At 33.5% G+C, this 19,591-nt stretch overlaps 1 protein-coding gene across 1 annotated transcript in view; it reads right to left on the bottom strand.

The window, feature by feature from the left end:
- The window catches only part of LOC140443015 (terminal nucleotidyltransferase 4B-like), a 48,049-nt gene extending 28,523 nt beyond the window's left edge, over positions 1–19,526 (bottom strand). The window contains 1 exon segment of the mRNA XM_072534040.1: positions 19,071–19,526. Coding sequence (XP_072390141.1) covers positions 19,071–19,402 — 332 coding nt within the window. The 5' untranslated portion in view covers positions 19,403–19,526.
- Positions 19,527–19,591: the final 65 nt, after the last annotated feature.

Raw genomic sequence — 19,591 nt, 5'->3', positions numbered from 1 at the left:
GTAACGAATAAAAATGTTAAATAGTAATATTTTATTTCAAGTCTATGGAAATGGTATTAACATTTGCATAAATTATAAAAATATATTTTCTGATAAGTGATTATATTATATTAAGATTAGTTTTCACTTTGAAGCGTTACTCAAAGTCGTATTTTTTGTTGTGATGCACCATTATCTTGCGATTAAAAACATAGACTTTGGGATTCCCCAATTTAATTTCTTAATACACTGTGAGGCAAATGTATGGAACGGTAGATTTCAGAAACTTAATACAGGGTAATCATGAAAATGGTTTTATAAACTTTATTTTTTTTAAACGTTCTTTTATAATCTCATCCATAGGCGTAATATATGATAAAGGACTTAAACTTCTTCCCTGTCTCAGACTCTCTGTCGTTGTGAACTATTCTGCTATAATTTTTTACTTATGCGATTTTTGGTGTTTTTGTACTGTATAGACAGGTTTGACAGTAGACAATAGTTGAAATGTGAAATATGAGATATTACAAAAAGACTTTCATCTCCTCCTCAGTCCTAATACCTTTTGGGATGTGGTGACATCATCAGGCCTTTACAGTTTTTTCACGATTGCCCTTCATTCTTCCCTGTCCTGGGCTAGTTGTTCGGCTTCGTGTAACCCTTGGTATATCAATATTTTTGTTTGATCTACCCAACGGCTTGGAGATCTTCCCCTAGGTCTCTTTCCTTCACCTCTACCCTCGACTATCAGTTTTTCCATCGTACCTGTTCTTCTAGCATCATCATCATCCAGCCTCAAGAGTCCACTGCTGAACATAGGCCTCTTCCTCATGTTTCCAACCCCGTCTATTTTGCGCCGCTCTCATCCAGTTTTTATCGAGTCTTCTTAAATCGTCAGTCCATCTTGTAGGTGGTCGACCGACGCTTCTCTTGTCTTCCCTTGGCCTCCATTCCAATAACCTCTTTGTCCATCGCCCATCTGTCATTCTGGCTATGTGTCCTGCCCATCTCCATTTTAATCTGGCTATCTTCTCGATGATGTCAGTCACTCCGGTTCTTCTCCTGATGTCTTCGTTGGTTATTCTGTCTCGCAGAGTTATTCCTAACATGGACCGCTCCATTCTTCTCTGCGTGACTCTCAGTTTGGTAGCTGCTGCTTTTGTTAAGGTAAGTGTTTCTGCTCCGTACGTCAAGACTGGGAGGACGCACTGATCAAATACCTTTCTCTTTAGGCATGTGGGCAGCTCACTTTTAAAAGTTTCTCTCAGTTTTCCAAATGCTGCCCACCCAAGGCCGATTCTTCTCTTCAGTTCATGAGTCTGGTTATCCCTGCCAATCATAATTTCATGTCCCAGGTATTTATATCTATCTACGAGTTCTATTTCTTTTCCACCAATACTGATGTTCTGGTTGGGTACCAAATTGGTCATGATTTTTGTTTTCGAGATATTTATATTTAAACCTACACTTTCTGTAGCCACAACGAGTTCCTGTACCATCTCTCTTGCCATACCTAGATCTTCAGCTATTATAAGTATATCATCGGCGAAACGTAAGTTGTTTAGATATTCTCCATCTATTTTTATTCCCTTTGTCATCCAATCCAAATTCTTAAAAGCATGTTCTAGCACCGTATTAAAAAGTTTAGGTGACATTGGGTCTCCTTGTCTAACCCCCCGTTCTATTTTTATGCGATTACTGTTAGTATGTAATCTGACAAAGGTTGTTGCCTGCAGGTATATTTTGTATAATAATTTAGTATATCTATAATCTAGCCTGCATTCTTTAAGCGCCTGTAATATTTTGCTTAGCTCAACTGTGTCAAAGGCTTTGTGAAAATCGATAAATATTAGAACTAGAGGTTTATTGTATTCCACTGCTTTCTCTATTAGGGTTTTTATACTTTGTAGATGGTCATTTGTTCCGTAACTTTTTCGGAATCCTGCCTGTTCCCTTGGTTGATAAGTCTCTAGTTTTCTTTCCATTCTCTTAACTAGTATTCGCGTAAACAACTTATATATATATATATGGCTGAGGAGGCTAATCGGTCTGTAATTCTCTAAATTTGCTTTGTCTCCTGCTTTGTGTAATAGAATCATAGTAGCGTTGTTCCAGTCTGTTGGAATATTGGCGCTGTGAAGGCAGATATTGAAAAGTTGTTTAATTTTTTCAAGTAATACATCCCCTCCAATTTTTAGTGCTTCTGATACTATTCCATCTTCACCCGGGGTTCGATTATTTTTCATTTTCTTCAGGGCTTCTTTGATTTCTGATTTTGTTATATCGGGCATTAAATCTGACCCTTGGTTTAATACCCCAGTTTTTAGTGTAATTGGAGGTTCCGTATTGTTATCTTTTTTTCTTGATCTATATAACTCTGTGTAGAACTCTTCGACTATTCTTAATATTTCATCTCTGTTCGTTGTTTCTTCTCCAGTGCTGTTTCTCAGTTTGTTAATTTCTATTTTCCCCTTTTGTACGCTCCTCTTCAAAACTTTCATGTTCTTATTTTTCTCTATTGCCTGTTTTGTTTTTTCTACATTGTAGTTTCTTATGTCTTTTCTTATTGCCTTTGTGATTCTAGCAATGTGTCCAAAATACTGCAAATATCTCTGTTGTATTTGTTTCAATCTATCATTTACCTTAAGTTGTTCTAATATCGATACGTTAGTGCGATGATCAATCCAGGATATTCTTAACATGCGGCGGTATACCCACATTTCAAAAGCGTCTAGTTTATTTTTATCCGCTTTCTTTAAGGTCCGCGTTTCGGATGCATATGTGGCTATGGGAAAAATGAGTGCCCTTACCAGCCTTAGTTTTGTGTGTCTAGAATTTTTCCAAATTGTTACCAGTTTCATCATAGCTGTTCTAGCAATAGTCAACCTTCTACGTATCTCTCTGTCACACCCTCCGTCATTTGTTATTAGGGACCCCAGGTATATGAAACTATTTACTACTTCAAAGCCCCCAATTTCTTTAATGTATTAAAGATTATTCCGAGCTCTGTCTACTATCATGATTTTTGTCTTAAGTACTCCTATTTAGCTTTAGTCCATATGTTTTGCTTTTCTCCTCCAGACATCTCATTATCTACTTCTTCTTGATTTGCCGCGATTATTAAAGTGTCATCAGCATATCTCAAGGTACTGATTTTTTGAGATTTTGTAGATATTAAACAGAGTTGGCGAGATTATGCATCCCTGCCTGACACTTGCCTCTGTTCTGAAATGATCGAAATGGGTGTTGTTTATTTTTACTGTGCACTTATTATTTTCATATAGACTTCTAATTAGTTGAATTAAGTGGTGGGGTGTTCCCATTTCCGCTAGTATGGACCATAGCTGCTGCCATTTGCCTTTATCGAAGGCCTTTGTGTAATCCACAAAGCACATAAGCATAGGAGTATTGAATTCACGAGTTTTTCGATTAGCAGTCTGACATTAAGGATGTGTTCTCTTGTGCCTTTAGACTAGGCGGGATCTGTAGAAATTCAAACCATAATGGACATTTTCCATAGGAAGCTATTTTTTTGCTGGAATCCCTTCAGGATGTGCCCAATATCGGTAATCACGATATGCGCCAGTCGCAAACCATGTGCTAAATTTTTTATTTAACAAAATCTGAAAACAATTGAAAATTTCTCATTTTTTTGCTCCTATTTTCGTTTATAATTCGGAAAATATTGATCCTAGAAAAAAAATTATAAGAAGTTAAAAGTTTCGTTATTCGATTTTACACAATATTTCGTTGGCTAGAAATTGAAAATTTAATGTTTATTGTTGAAAAAATAGCAATAATTGGAAAAAAGTACAAAAAAATAAAGTTAATCCTTTAAATGTTTTAGACTTTCTAAACTTGACTTACAAGCTCCATATTCCGCCTAGAAAAACCCTTTAATATGTTTAAAACGTGTGCTAAATTTTGTTAAGATCGGTCGGATAGGTTTTGCATAATAATTTTGCAACCCAGCGTACTGGAAAAAAATCGCAAATTTTCAAATTTATAGTAGGCCCTAAATAAGGCCCTCTGATAGTTGCAAATTTTTTTACACATAAAGGAAGGCTCAAACTTTCAAACGCTTTTTGTAAAATTCAAATCGGTTTACTAAGAGAGCCTAGAAAATTTTTTAAAGTTTTAAACATTTTTTAGACTTATAAACAAATTGAATAACTTACGAGCTATGAATAGCTTTATGAACATATCAATTTCAAAATTTATACACTTAAAGAACATTAAAAGACGCTCCTTAAAAAAAATACCCTCGTCTTGTCAAGTACTTTTTATATAAAAAGTTTTACGTAATGCGCTTCATGGCAACATCCATAAAAAAGACAAATAAAATCATTATTCAGAAATATTAGTTGCAAATGTAAAAAACTTGCAGTTGTATCAAACATGGTCTCAAATGTTCTGACTATTGTCTTCACTGCAATGGTCAGACATGTAAAAATATTGAACACAGTAAAATATTGGAAGAAGTTGAACGAGATATGGATATGGAGTCGATGGATTCCTTAGATTTTCTAGAGGCACAAGATAAAGCTACAGATGAAGGAGAAGAAACATTAAATTTACAGATCGAGGATGAAGATATTGAAATGGAAAATGAAGGTTTTGAGGAAGAAATAAGACCTGAAGATTCTTGTCCTTCCAAAAAAAGAAAAAGAATTTAAAAAAAATTATTGAAGATTGAGTCAAAATAAAGTTTATTTCTGAAAAAAAAATTTTTTTTCGTTCGCCTTTTTTTAACAATTTAAATTATTTATTAACAATTTATAAATACATATTTGTTTGCTAAAAGTAACAATTTACTTCAATGTATAAATTGCAAGCTCAAAAAAAATGCATGAAGAAAAAATGCAATTACTTGTTTAACATACAAATGTTTATTGCAAATTTCCCAATTTGCAATTAAAAATGGTATTTAAAAATACGGTATTTGAAATCCTTGTCATCCGAGACATCGATTAAAAAAAAGAGCAAAATTGGTTAACAAGAAGCCGAGATAATGCAATTTTTAGCGCGCGCTATGATTTTGAACTCGCCGATTGACATTTCGAGTGAATGTCCCCCACCACCACCTCTCATGCATTCCGAGTGACATTTTACGCGAAAACGGTTTTTTATTTGTCTTTTTTATGGATGTTGCCATGAAGCGCATTATGTAAAACTTTTCATATAAAAAGTACTTGATAAGACGAGGGTATTTGTTTAAAAACGAGCCCTCTATCACTTATGGTTACACATCAAATGTATGCCAAATTTGACCTTCAATATCTCGGCAACCAGTAAGCCGAATGTATCTTTTTTTTTAAGAAGCGTCTTTTATTGTTCTTTAAGTGTATAAATTTTGAAATTGATATGTTTAAAGCTAGTAAAGTTATTCAATTTGTTTATAAGCCTAATATATATAAAAAATGTTTAAAACTTTAAAAAATTTTCTAGGCTCTCTTAGTAAACCGATTTGAATTTTACAAAAAGCGTTTGAAAGTTTGAGCCTTCCTTTATGTGTAAAAAAATTTGCAACTATCAGAGGGCCTATGTAGGGCCTACTATAAATTTGAAAATTTGCGATTTTTTCCAGTAGGCTGGGTTGCAAAATTATTATGCAAAACCTATACGACCGATCTTAACAAAATTTAGCACACGTTTTAAACATATTAAAAGGTTTTTCTAGGCGGAATATGGAGCTTGTAATTTAAGTTTAGAAAGTCGAAAACATTTAAAGGATTAACTTCATTTTTTTGTACTTTTTTTTCCAATTATTGCTATTTTTTCAACAATAAACATTAAATTTTCAATTTCTAGCTAACGAAATATTGTGTAAAATTGAATAACGAAACTTTTAACTTCTTATAATTTTTTCTCTAGGATCAATATTTTTCGAATTATAAACGAAAATAGGAGCAAAAAAATGAGAAATTTTCAATTGTTTTCAGATTTTGTTAAATAAAAAATTTAGCACATGGTTTGCGACTGGCGCATATCGTGATTATCGATATTGGGCACATCCTGAAGGGATTCCAGCAAAAAAATAGCTTCCTATGGAAAATGTCCAATCCAAAACAGATCCCGCCTAGACTACTTTTCCTGGGACAAATCCCGCTTGTTCTTCTGATATCTGAGGCAATAGAAAAGCTTTTAGTCTTTCATGTATTACATGAACTAGAACCTTGCTTGCATGGGATATTAGGGCTACCGTTCTGTAGTTGCTGCAATCTAGCGGAGTTCCTTTTTTGAATATAGGGATGAAAGTGGATGTTGTCCAGTCGTTGGGCCACTCTCCGGTTTCCCAAATCTTTTTGCAGATCATATGCATAACATTTACTCCAACATCTCCAGTCTCTTTTAAAACTTCTGCGGTGATCTGATCTGCGCCAGGAGATTGTCAATTTTTTAACTTTTTGATTGCTTTTCCTACCTCTGACTTTAGAATGTTTGGTTCTCTCTCTACAGTGAACTCGTCGTGATTTACATTCTGGGGATCATCTGCATATAGACTTTGACAATATTTTCTCCATACCTCCGCAATCCTTTTCTCGTCATTTATAATATGTTGGCTTTGATCCATTATTGTTTGTGTGATTGGTTTAAATTCCCTGGATAGATATCGGACTTTGTTATATATAGCTCATGGGATTCATACCGGTTTGCATGTCTCTCTAGTTCTTTCTTTCTTCATTCTTCATTTATATGTTTATTTTTATCATCCCTACATGCTTTTTTAATTTCTCTATTAACCTTGCTAATTCGTTTTTGTTGCTGTCGTTTTGATATATGAGAGATTTGATTCTCCTTCGCTCTTCGAGAAGTTTCATCTATACAGCGTTCCATGTTAAGAAAATAACATTGCGGAGATAGGGCCATGTATTTCTTATGGACGATAGAAGCGCAGCGATGTCACGATGAACGCAAACACGATTCAGGGTTGTATAATTTGTATTTTCGTTTTCACAGACATGACTTAAATTAACGTTTTTTAACGTAATTGACCAAAAGTGCCCATTCGAAACAAGAGATGAAAAGTAGGGAAAATGATTTTAATTAAATAAATAGTATTTACAAAAGATAATTTTATTTCATCTTATTTTAATTATAGTAACGACAGTTTATTTGTTTTTCGGTAAGAATATCACATACCATGAATCATAGAAATCAGTAGAAAATATTGCTTAGTTAAATCATGCACTTTGCCGGCTATTAAAGATTTAAAAGTAAATAAACGGACCGCTTGGAATGCATATATCTAATTACTAATTGCAACTTAAAATAATACGGTGTGCGTATGTCAGCGATTTTATGTCGTTCTCTGAGACTACATAATGATAATAAGGCTTTGTGGTTCTTCAGTTGTTATTCTGACTTTACAGTTAAATGTTAATTGAAAATGGAAATCGAAAAATATATCGACAATCTAGTAAACCGCATTCCTAAGAGTTTTGGCAACACTGATTTCCATAAGCCTAATGTTATTTTATTAACGTGAAACGCTCTATAGACATTCATAAATGTTTTAGTGGAACTATTTTTAAATAAAAGAGACACAAAAGAGATACGCTAAATTAAAATCGGATGACAAACAAAAAAGTTATTGCAAAATGAACAACAAAATCGATGTTTTCAAATATTGTTAATAACATTTTTATTATTTTATATACCTGAACTTAAGGGTCTTATAGTCCATTTCCATCATATTGATAGCACATTATGTATGCAAATCCCTAAACTGTTGATACGGGTGACTCAATGAAAAATAGATATTTGTCAACAAGTTTACAGAAGTATATAGGAAAACAATTTTAAATTGAGTATGACCACCAGGTATAAAGGTTGAAGCAGAATAGAATACAATAGTTTTGAGGGTTACTAATCCCTAAATAAAGTTGCCAGTGTCGGAGTGATGGAGATTAACAGGTACTAATGAATTTGCAAGAAATGTAAGATGTTTATTTTATTGGTTATATATAAAATAATTTGTGGCCGTAACAGGGGCCGATTTGTAAAAAATGAATATTATTTTAATCAAATTCCATTTCAGATTCACTGCTTTCTTCAGAATCTAAGGAATCTTTAACTCCAATGTTAATTATTACCGGTTCCAGCATTGCATCAGTCATATTATCCAAATTCCACATTTTATTTTCTTCCTTGTGAACATGACTAACAGCATTTTTCCAATTTTCTGGAGTTACTTTTGATAAGGAATGTTATAATAATTGTTGCAAGTCTTCTAATTTAAAAGTTTTGTTGTTGCGTCCGACTTCACCCTTTACTTGAGACCATATATTTTCTATCGGATTCAGATCACAGTGGTATGGGGGTAAACGTAAAATAATTATATCACGGTTTAATGCCATTTCATCAATTATATATTTTTTATAAGCTGCTTTATGTTGCCTTACAATAGGTAATAATTCCTTTTTTGTCGAATTCTCCTTGTACTCAATTGCGTGTTTATCCAACCATTGGATTATCTCTCCTTTTTTTCATGCCGTTGTTGGCAATTTTTCTGCTAGTCTTGAATGGTAACTAGCATTATCCATGACTATGACAGAATTTTTTGGAATTAAATCCAACATTTGCTCAAAATATTCTTCAAAAACGTCAGCAGTCATTTCCTCGTGGTAATCTTTGGTTGATTTTGAGGCAAAACTTAATAATCCACCATTGACAAAACCGTATTCGTTTTCAATATGGGTTATTATGAGTCTGCGTCCTTTTCCAACGGGAATATTGTTTATTCCAGTAGATACACCTTCGATGAATGCCTGACGGGAACTTTTCACATTTGTATCAACCCATAGATATGGTACAGTATGACCTTCATTTAGCCAAGTTTCGTCCAAATAAAAAATTGTTTTCCCTTCTTCTCGGTACTTTTTAATAGTTCTTAGATAATCTAGTCTCCAACATACAATGTAATCTTTTTTAATTAAAACGGATTTTCTTCTATTCTTTTGCCAACGAAATCCCATCTCTCTCAATAGTCCCCATAATTTCTTGTTGCTTATGATTGGTAACTCTTCGTTTTCTCTAATTAATGTTTGGATTTTGTCCAATGTTGGAAATTCTTTGTTAAAAAAAAATGAGTGGACGCTGCGTCTTATCATATTTTTATGTATTTGTTCAATTTCCAAGGGTTTACTCCCTCCACTCTTCTTGGGAGATGAAACAGTTCCTTATTTTCTTTCTTTTAGGAATCTATAAATTGTTGCTTCTCCAACCCCTGTCATATTTGAACACATGTTAACGATTTCACGAACATTACTTAAAGGGCGTTGATGTACAAGTGCATCGTGTACATTTAATATTATATTTTTCTCTCTTAGACTGAAGGCACCTTTAAAACTACACTTAACCGGGATAAAACCTGTTGTCGACGTCATTTTTAAATGCAAATAACAAAATATCGACACCAAAAACGTAGGTAGGTAAGACATGAACAATGTACATCTACAAACTAAATGGAAGATGCAAACAATTTCTAATTTATATTATTGGCATAAGCTATAATGTGGCATAAAAACTACTTAAACTATCATTAGTGAAGCCTTATCAGTAATTCCAGGTAATCGTTCAAAGAAGGTATTCTTTTTGTGTCAGGCGATACCTTGTATAGAAAACAATAATCACCTTTAAATTACTGTTTACATTAATGTATTTCGTAAAACATTGAATTCTCTCGTTAATCGCCCGTGTATAATTAACAATAATCGTGTGGCATATATACCGTCGTTTTTTACGCACAAAAAAGGTATAGTGAGATTAGTGGACACTTATTTTACAGAAGATTTTTTAAAAGATAATGAATTGTTGACGGCATCTTAAAATATTAATTTTTTTTATTTATTTCAAAATAAGTATAGGGTGACGCCTATGGTTTTTTGACCTGTTGAGGATTTGCATACATAATGTGCTATCAATATGATGGAAAAGGAATATCGGGTTTGAATTGGGTACAAACGATGGGCCAGATCGGTTGAATAGTTTTCCAGAAATTTAATTTGTTTTTATAAGATTTTTGTGATGATGTGATTTTGATGATAATGAAACTCTCGATTTATGTCAACAAAAGATTGAGGTTACATTTGTGTCAGAAGGTTTTATTGGTCAATTAAGACAAACTCCGTATTAATAACCTATGGGAAAAAAGTTTAAAAAAATAACATTTATGTACACAAAATGATTTAATTAGCAATTTTTAAGCTTATAAACATTTACAAAAACTCAGAATTTAGTTCAAATTAAATGGCGAAAATATTCGGAAAGCTGGTTAAAAAAGACGATTTAAAAAAAAGGTCCTACGACCTTTAGGAGCCAAGATAGCCCCTTTTTTAAATCACTGTTACGTTAATTAAATTAGTGCTGAAATTAACCAATCTTTTATGAGAAAAGTCGAAGTTTTTAACAAAATTTTTAGCAAACAAAATTATTGAAAATTGTTAGGAGTATTGTAAACAAAGATAAACAGATAGACCAGATAGACCACGTACTGATTTATTTAAGACATGGATCAGATATACTAGACTGCAGAAATTATAGAGGTGCAAATATTGACTCCGATCACTATCTCATAGCTGGACGTATCAGAGCACGTATATCAAACGCCAGGAACGATAAAACTAAACCAAAAATAATCAAATATAATGTTGATAAATTAAAGTGTACTGAAGTCGAAAGAAACTTCCAAATATGCTTAGATCGTAAAATATCAGAACATCCCAGAAGTGAGGTATATCCCACTGAACTTAGCACAAATTGGGAGTTTATGAAAACCACGCTCAAAGAGACCGCAGAGGAAGTGCTGGGTGAAGTACTCAAGGGACATCGAAACAACTGGTTTGATGAGGAATGCCAACGAATAACGAAAGAGAAAAACGACGCGTATCTGAAAATGATCAACAGAAGGACTAGGAGCAATGTTGAAGAATATCGAGTAAAGAGACGAGAGGAAAAACAAAAACACAAACAGAAAAAGCGGCAACAAATCAATAAAGAGTTCGAAGAAATGGAAAACCTTAATAGAGAACACGAATACAGAAAATTTTACAAACAGGTTAACACAAAAAGAAAAGTTTTCAAGCCACAAGCGAACCAAGTCAAGGCCCTTAACGGAATTCTTTTAAACGAGAGAGTGGAAGTACTAGAAAGATGGCAGGAACATTTTAGTACGCTACTTAATGAAGAAAGTAGAGCTGAAGGTAGATATGATATAGAAATAGAACAGGAGGATACTGAACTACCAACTCTGGAAGAAATAAACAAAGCAATTCAGTCTCTAGTCAGAAACAAGTCACCCGGAGCAGACAACCTACCCGCAGAAATATTTAAATGTGGCGGTCAAACATTTGTAACCCTCCTTCACAAACCTTCTTAATACAGCATATAAAATTGTGTCCCTGATACTTAACGAACGACTGGCACGGTATACTGACAATATAATAGGATCCTACCAAAGAGGCTTCTTGAAAAATAAATCTACCATTGACCACATATCATCCATCAGACAAATATTAGAAAAAACGACGGAGTACGACATAGACTGCCATTACATCTTCGTAGACTTTAAGGCAGCGTACGATACTATTAACAGGTCCCAATTATATTCGGCGATGATCGAATTAAGAATACCAAAAGGATTGGTAGAATTAATTAAAATGACAATGATGAAAGTCGAATGTAAAGTGCGCGTACAAGGGGATGTTTCAAAACCATTTAAAACCAACAGAGGACTGCGCCAGGGAGATGCGCTATCATGCACGCTGTTCAACCTAGCGTTAGAAAAAGTTATGAGAGATTCGGGAATAAACTTAAAAGGTACGATATATACCCGTAGTATACAAATAATGGCATACGCTGATGATATCGTCTTAATGGGAAGAACCCAAAATAAACAGTGGAGGCTTTCACACGTATCAAAAATGCCGCAGAAAACATCGGACTTCTGATTAACATCCAGAAAACTAAATATATGCCGGCCATATCAAGAATTCAACAAAATAACTTAGAGGTGCAACACGAAACGATAGAAATGGTAGAAGAATTCTGCTACTTAGGATCACTGGTAGACTACAAAAATAACACATCCAACGAGATAAAAAAAAAGAATATGCGTGGCTAACCGCTGTTATTTTGGCCTGGGCCCTCAACTCAGAGCGAGAAGTATGTCAATAGCAACAAAGTGCAAACTTTATAAAACAATAATACGCCCAGTGCTCACATACGGATCGGAAACATGGGCAATGACGACCCGAGATGAAGAGTTACTGCGAGTCTTTGAAAGAAAAGTATTGAGGACCATATATGGCGGAGTAAACGAACAGGGTCTGTGGAGAAGGCGATATAACTTTGAACTCTATAGACTTTTTGGTGATGCAGATATTGTGAAGACCATCAAAATAAACCGCCTAAGGTGGGTGGGCCACGTTATGCGGATGGATGAGAGTGATCCCACTAAAATAACTATGCTAAACAGGCTGGTCGGAAGAAGAAGAAGGGGGCGACCTAAACTCAGATATCTGGACGATGTACAGGAAGATCTGAGGGAGATTGGAGTGAGGGGCTGGAGAAGACAGACACTCGATAGGGAAGGATGGAAGAATGTTTTGAAGCATGCCAAGGCTCACGAAGGGCTGTAGCGCCAACTGATGATTGTAAACAAAGAGCACTTTTCGTCCCTACTACAGTAAAAGGAATGGGTCTAGCCGAATGAAGGGCCAGCCGCGCTCTTCAAAAAATCCAACACAGTTTTATGATAGAGCGCTCGGAAAAAAATGACATATCTCGGGTTATGTTGGACTAAATTTGCTCTTTCTTTTTTAAAACTAGGGTACAACTTTAAAATAATAACATTAATCGTATTTTCATTGCAAAATTATCCAAAAAAAAAGCAGCTAATAACTACGGGATGTACAAACCTTTTCATAAGTCGATTTTTATTGTTTTTTTTTATTTATTTATTTATTTTAAATATTATTTATAAACAGTATTAAATTGTTACTTATAAACAATCAACCCTCGTCTGTGCACTCTCGGAAACTGGGAAAAAGACCAAGGAACAAAAAAATACCAAAATTCCATACTCAATTTCTACGGAAAGGACAAAGAAGATTATAAAAGATCAGGACTGGGTCTTTTGCTGCACAAGAAATTTGAAAATGACCTAGAAGCTATCGAATATATGCACCACAAAATCCTAATCCTTCTGGACTAGAAGTTTTTTATAAAAGTGTTCAAGGTACAATGAACAGGATATAGAGAAACGAAAAAATGGTAATTCTTGAAGACACAATAAATTATAAGGAGGAAAAAACTAGAAAATCGTATTTTGAAAAAAAAAAACGACACCTTTTCAGGCTACTCTCTGTTTTTCAATGGCGAACAAAAAAAATCGTAATATGAATAGACAAATCCACATATTTTCTTTTGGTTTCTTTGGTTTTGATTCCTACGGATTAGTGAATACTGAAGATGAAAGCAGTGAAAGTAAAGTACAATGTTAAAAAGTTTCAGTACGAGAAAAAAATATATACAACATGTATTGTGGGCTTTGTGAAAGGAATATAAGTATGTTGATCAACTCTACTGTGTAGTGATTTGAGTAAAGTGTCTTTGAAAAGTGTTTATAGCATTTTAAACAAAGTGAAAGCAAATCAGATGATGTATCTTGAAATCATTCAAACCAGTGGGAGATAACACATTCAGATTGAAGATAAATACAGGTAAATATTAAATACATGGAAATAACTAGGAAATATGTTCTTATACAAAAGGAATATCTTGTGGCAGAGACACTATTAGCAAAAATCCTAGGAAAAATGTATTCTACTGATTAAAGGATTTGTTCTTCAAGGTTTGTTAGAATTCTGGTTTCAAAAATTACTTTAGTCAAATGATACATTTCCTATTGATAAATTCTGCCATAGTTATGGACAATGCCTGTTACTCCATTCAAGATTAAAGGAGCCATTATCTAACAGTAACTGGAGAAAGAAAGATCATTTATATTAGTTAATAAGCAAAAAAAAATAAATAGGTAACACTCTAAAAAGAGATTTTATAGATATAAATTGCATTCACCAAAATTTAAGCAGAATTCCGTAAATGAAGTAGCAAAAGAATGTGGAGATATGGTATTGTGATTACCATCTTATCATTGTGAACCTAATTACGTTAAAAAAATCAAAGCTAAAATGAAGGGATACGTCGAGAGAAACAATACTACAATTAAACTTTTTACAACTCTGTTAAGGACGTGACAAGATTTTACAAGTAATTCACCAGGTTTAAAAACATCAGCAGGCATAGAACGGAGTTGCAATTAGCAGACACATATACAGGGTGAGTATATAGTATGATATTGGTTAATAATTCAATTATGGTATCTAACAATTATTTAGAAAAAATGTAGGCAATGATATTCTTCAGGCTTGGAAAATATGACAAATTCTGCAGGGTGATTAATATCTGTGGTGAAGCAAACACACAATTCATTAAATAGGACTCACTGTGTATTTTCTCATATTTAGATTCCTCTCATAATCCCTGTTCTTACAATAAGGGTCTGACACTAATATATAGGGTATTTAATGATTTATGACTATTTTGATTTCGATATAGCTATGAAATAAACACCCTGTACATAAAGGAGAAGCACATAAATAATTATTGATTTTACAAAATAAGGTAAACATTATGTTCTAGTTTTCAAATTAAGTTTAACAGAAATCATTGATGAATATTCGTATATAGGGTGAACTACAAAAGAAAATTATTACTTTCTTATTCATTATGGCAATGAATATGTGGAGCAAACATAGACTTTGACAACTGATTAATTCAAATGAAGATAAGAATATCCAATTCAAAGTAGATCTGAGGAATAAAAGATGAAAGTTTAAAACAGTAAAACAGTTAAAAACACTGAGATAGCTATGAGATTTAAGTAAACTCTTGAAGAATAGTTAGAAGACTGAATAGATGAAATAGTTGATGATGTAAATGATTATTGGACACAGTATACAAACTTAGGGAATGTGCACAAGCAACACAAACAAAAAGTCAAGCATATATAAGACTTCAAGGATGAAGAACAAGACAAGTAGCGAAATTGTATAAGCAGCTGAGATGAGATAAAAACAAGTACTGAAGAAAAGTGAAAAAGATAAAACTGTGTTTGCAAGAATCAAACAAACAGATGGAAACGCGGAAATTCTATAGTGGGCTAAACAGAACAGAAAGAAATTCAAACCTAGCTGGAACACTTGACTATTAAAAAGGATGCGGGTTGCAATCCAATCAGACAAAAAATTCATATTTAAGTTATGGAAAAATTACAAGAGACAACAGGCATTCTGTGGGTTCCAGACACTAAAGTCGATGTCTCAGCTGAACCATTAAATATTAAAGTTTATACGTGCGATCGAAATATTTGTTTATCATATGACAAACTTTGTTCAGACAATATTTCGACTTTTTACAAATTTCATCAAATACTCTACATTAGATGTCCCGTGAAATTTCTATTGAACTATAACTCTCTATAGCGAGGCAAATTTGGTTATAACGAGAGAAAATAAGATCGAAAAACGTGTTTTTTTACGTTTTTGGACCGGCCGTAGCTATAAATAAATACCTTTTTTGTCTGTCACCCACAATAAACTTCTTCTATTTAATCTACCGACCGATATGGTATTGTCGGAAATTTACAATTTATGATTCACAAGTGTCAGTGTAGGGCATTGACCATTCGCACCTAATAAACTACGTAAAGTTGCTTAAAAACATCGCAAATGAAACAAATTTCACCAGAATTTCATTTCACAGTTGTTTTTGTCGAAGATGTTTATTGTTTGTTTCCTGATTGTGCTTTGGCATCTTGAAAGTTGTGTTGTAGATTACATAGTCACATAGATTACACACTATGACTCCTAAAAGAAAAGCATTTACTTTAGAAGAAAAAATTAACATCCTTAAAGATGTTGAGAACGGTAAGAAGAAAGCAGAAGTTTGTCGTGAAAGAGGAATTTCAAATTCCACTTTATCTACCATGCTCAAAAATAAACACAAGATTTTCGAAGCAGGTTCGTCTTTTTCCGGTAAATCGAAAAAACTAGGTACCACAACTAATAAACAACTCGATACTGCAATGGTCAAATGGTTTACCGTAAACAGGGCTGTGAATGTTCCAATAGGTGGACCACTGCTTCAAGAAAAAGCAACACAGTTTTCAAAGGTGCTAGGTGGTGATGAGAATTTTAAAGCATCAAGTAGGTGTATGAACCGTTTTAAGGCCAGGTACGAAATTACGTGTGGAAAAATTTGCGGTGAAGCGAAGAGTGTTTCCAAAGAAGTCACTGACAACTGGTTGAAGTCATAGCCTACAATAAGACAAAATTACAGTGACGATAATGTTTTCAATGCCGACAAGCTGGGACTTTTTTAAACTTACTCCAGGCAAGACCCTCAAATTCAAAAATGAACATTGTATAGGTGGCGAGTAATCAAAAGAAAGGGTAACTGTACTGGCATGTGCCAACATGTCTGGCCCCGAAAAAAAGAAATTAGTCGTCATTGGGAAATCTCAAAAAGCACGATGTTTCAGAGGTGTGAATCAGCTTCCTTTCACATATGAATTTAATAAAAAATCGTGGATGGCAGCAGAGATTTTTAGTGGAGAACTTTTAAGTGGGACAGAGAGTTGGGACATCGAAAGATTCTTTTAATTGTTGACAATTGTACAGCCCATCGGAAAGTTAACCGTTTACAACACCAAACATTCACCTTCTTTTTTTATCCCCAAATTGCACATCTGTTCTGCAACTACAGCCAACATCAGAAAATGTTTCGGCATTGCGGGGTGGACAGACACTGAGGTAGAAAACGAAGATGAATATCCTGTGGCAGAGTGGTTGAGGTTACAACAGCAACGTCAAGAACTAAACAACACAAAGAACTAAATTGAACAATGATGATGAGTTTGCTGAAGTCATTGCCATTGATGATGACGTCATTGTTTATGTTTCACTGATGGATAGTGAAATTATCGCGGAAGTAATAAATCAGCCGGCGGAGCGCGTTATCGTCAGTGACGAAAGTGATGAAGATGGAGAAGACAATCGCTGTGACTCTAAGCAAGAAGGTCCTAATAGACAAGATGTGGAAAGTGCTTTAAATGTTGTAAGAAACTTTATCCAAAGACAAAACGCAAATGAAGAAGCATACAACTGTTTCACATCTTTAGAAAATATGATAGGTAGATAGAATGATACTGGACAATTTAAAGCAGTCAAAAATGACAGACTTCTAATTGCAGAAGCAATAGCTTATGTTATCCTTGAAAATTTTTGACTCCAAAATTAGTTTGTTTAAAAAACAACTAAAAAGTATCTTACAATAAGTTTGTTGTACATCTATATTATTCTTATATGTTTGTATTATTCTGAGGTGTTTGTTATTTTAATAATTTTTTGTTGTTAAGGTGTAACTTTGTAAAACTTGTGATTGTTATTTTAATAATTTATTGATTGTAAGATGTAACTTTGTAAAAATTGTAAGTAAATGGATGCCGTATATAAATAAATAAATAAATAAAATACACTTTATACATTACATAGTTGGAAAAAAATGTAGGTACAGATTTTTTGTTTTAACATAGGTATAATCATTGACAATAAAAGTAAACAACTCTTTTTTGTTTTAATGTATTTCATTGTCAATAAAAGTAAACAACTTTTTCAAAAAAGCCATTCAAACAATATTTAGCATCTTATATTGCTCCGAATTGCCTCACTATAGGAAGTTAATGTCAATTTCCTCGGTATGCAACAATGAAAAATTTTATTATAAACGTCAAAAACCATAAATTTTGTTGTAATAAATATTGAAACATATTTTGTAAATTAATTTTTGGAATTAACCACAAATACCTTAATGATACACTACTGGCTGTAAAATGAGTCAGACCAATAAGAAATATATCTCTTTCTACCTTATATAAAAGTGTATAACCTATTCTTTTCTACTTGTCACTGACATATACAATGTTGTCAAGTGTAATTCTTGTAGGCAAAATTTTATCATCCATTTAGATCTTTTTCAATAAATATTGACATAATTGAATATATTTTATTAAATATGTCATTGAAAACAACATGTCTGTTATTTGATGACTATTTGGGTGAATGTAAAGTAGACTGGTGAAAGTAGATGATAATCAAATATCTAATAACAACCTGACAACAATGTCGTTTTTAAGGCTTTTCTGAGAACTAAATGGACCTAGTATCCAAGATTTTGAATACAGGCCAGCCACAGGCACATTTTTCTTCAGTTTCATTAACAATTTTGTGTTTTTTGAAGACATTATTGATTGAACCATCTTTGTGAATATTTTAATTAGGAACTTTTACTAGTTTCTCCATATATAAACCATCTTAAAACTAATAAAAATCATTCTAATAGAGATTTGATTAATTTTAAACTAGTTTTCTTAATTTTTTCGATTTGTACCTATATTTTAGCATTTTTAGTAGTACTAGGTATAATAATGGAACATTTATAAGCAGGTAAAATTCCTGTGTGATTTCTGTAATTATTCAGATGTGACTTAAATAAAATATGTACCATATAAACGATATTTGCGTACAAGCGATGTAAATTCTTTCAGATAAGTAATTTTCATCTGCGTAATTTGAGATAAAACTTGAGATAGCCAAAGTACGTCAAAAAATTTGAATAACCATCATCAGTACCAAGGAAAGGTACATATGGGTATACCAAGGAAAACACGTATAGGTCACTAGTATACTTATTTATTAGTTACTAGCGTTTATCTAAAAATGAGATTCGTATTTTGATTTGCATAATCAAACGAAAACAAGAAATGTTTATAAAAAATGAACTGGTTATCTGAAATACATTTTCGGCGTTTTGACCTTGTAATTTTTGGAGGCACCCGGTATTTTTAAGTCAAAATCGACAGACTCAAGGCCATCTAATGAGAGAGAGAGGAGTTAAATGGAAAGTCAAAATGAAAATTTTATGGTTAGGAAAACGGAGGCACGTTGTAGATTTAATACAGTACTTACCCTAGGATAGTTTTCCGATAGAGATACTTCGATGGCCTCCAAGGATTCCCTATATGCTCACTGCTTGATTTCCGAAATGAACCTCTACTAGTGGGCCTGTTAATCTCTTTCCGTCTTCTGGCGATAGTAGCGTTTTTATCGGTTTTTCCGTTCATAAGTCCTACTTTGTTGTTCCCATGGGTGGTATAACCATTTGTGATGGTTTCTGTTTCACTGTCACCTTCTTTTATATTCATATTAAGAGAGTCTTGAGTAGTTTGCCAAATACGAAGCCAGAGATGCTTTGCGGGCCCTTCTTGTTCCGGTTGCAGCCAATATATGGACGAATCCATCAAATGTTATGTAGAAAGTTTTCACAATTTCGCCATCGTTACTTTATTTCATTTATTAATCTCAATTTGACAAAATACACGCTAAAGTCACACCTTGAGCATATCACACGACTGAAAAAACTGACACTTGGTTATGTCACATTCTTGCACTTCTACCACTTGAGGGAGACGCCGGTAACAAACTATTCG

Source organism: Diabrotica undecimpunctata, chromosome 6 (assembly GCF_040954645.1).
Source record: "Diabrotica undecimpunctata isolate CICGRU chromosome 6, icDiaUnde3, whole genome shotgun sequence".
NCBI lineage: Eukaryota > Metazoa > Arthropoda > Insecta > Coleoptera > Chrysomelidae > Diabrotica > Diabrotica undecimpunctata.
This window is presented reverse-complemented; position numbering and strand designations above follow the sequence as displayed.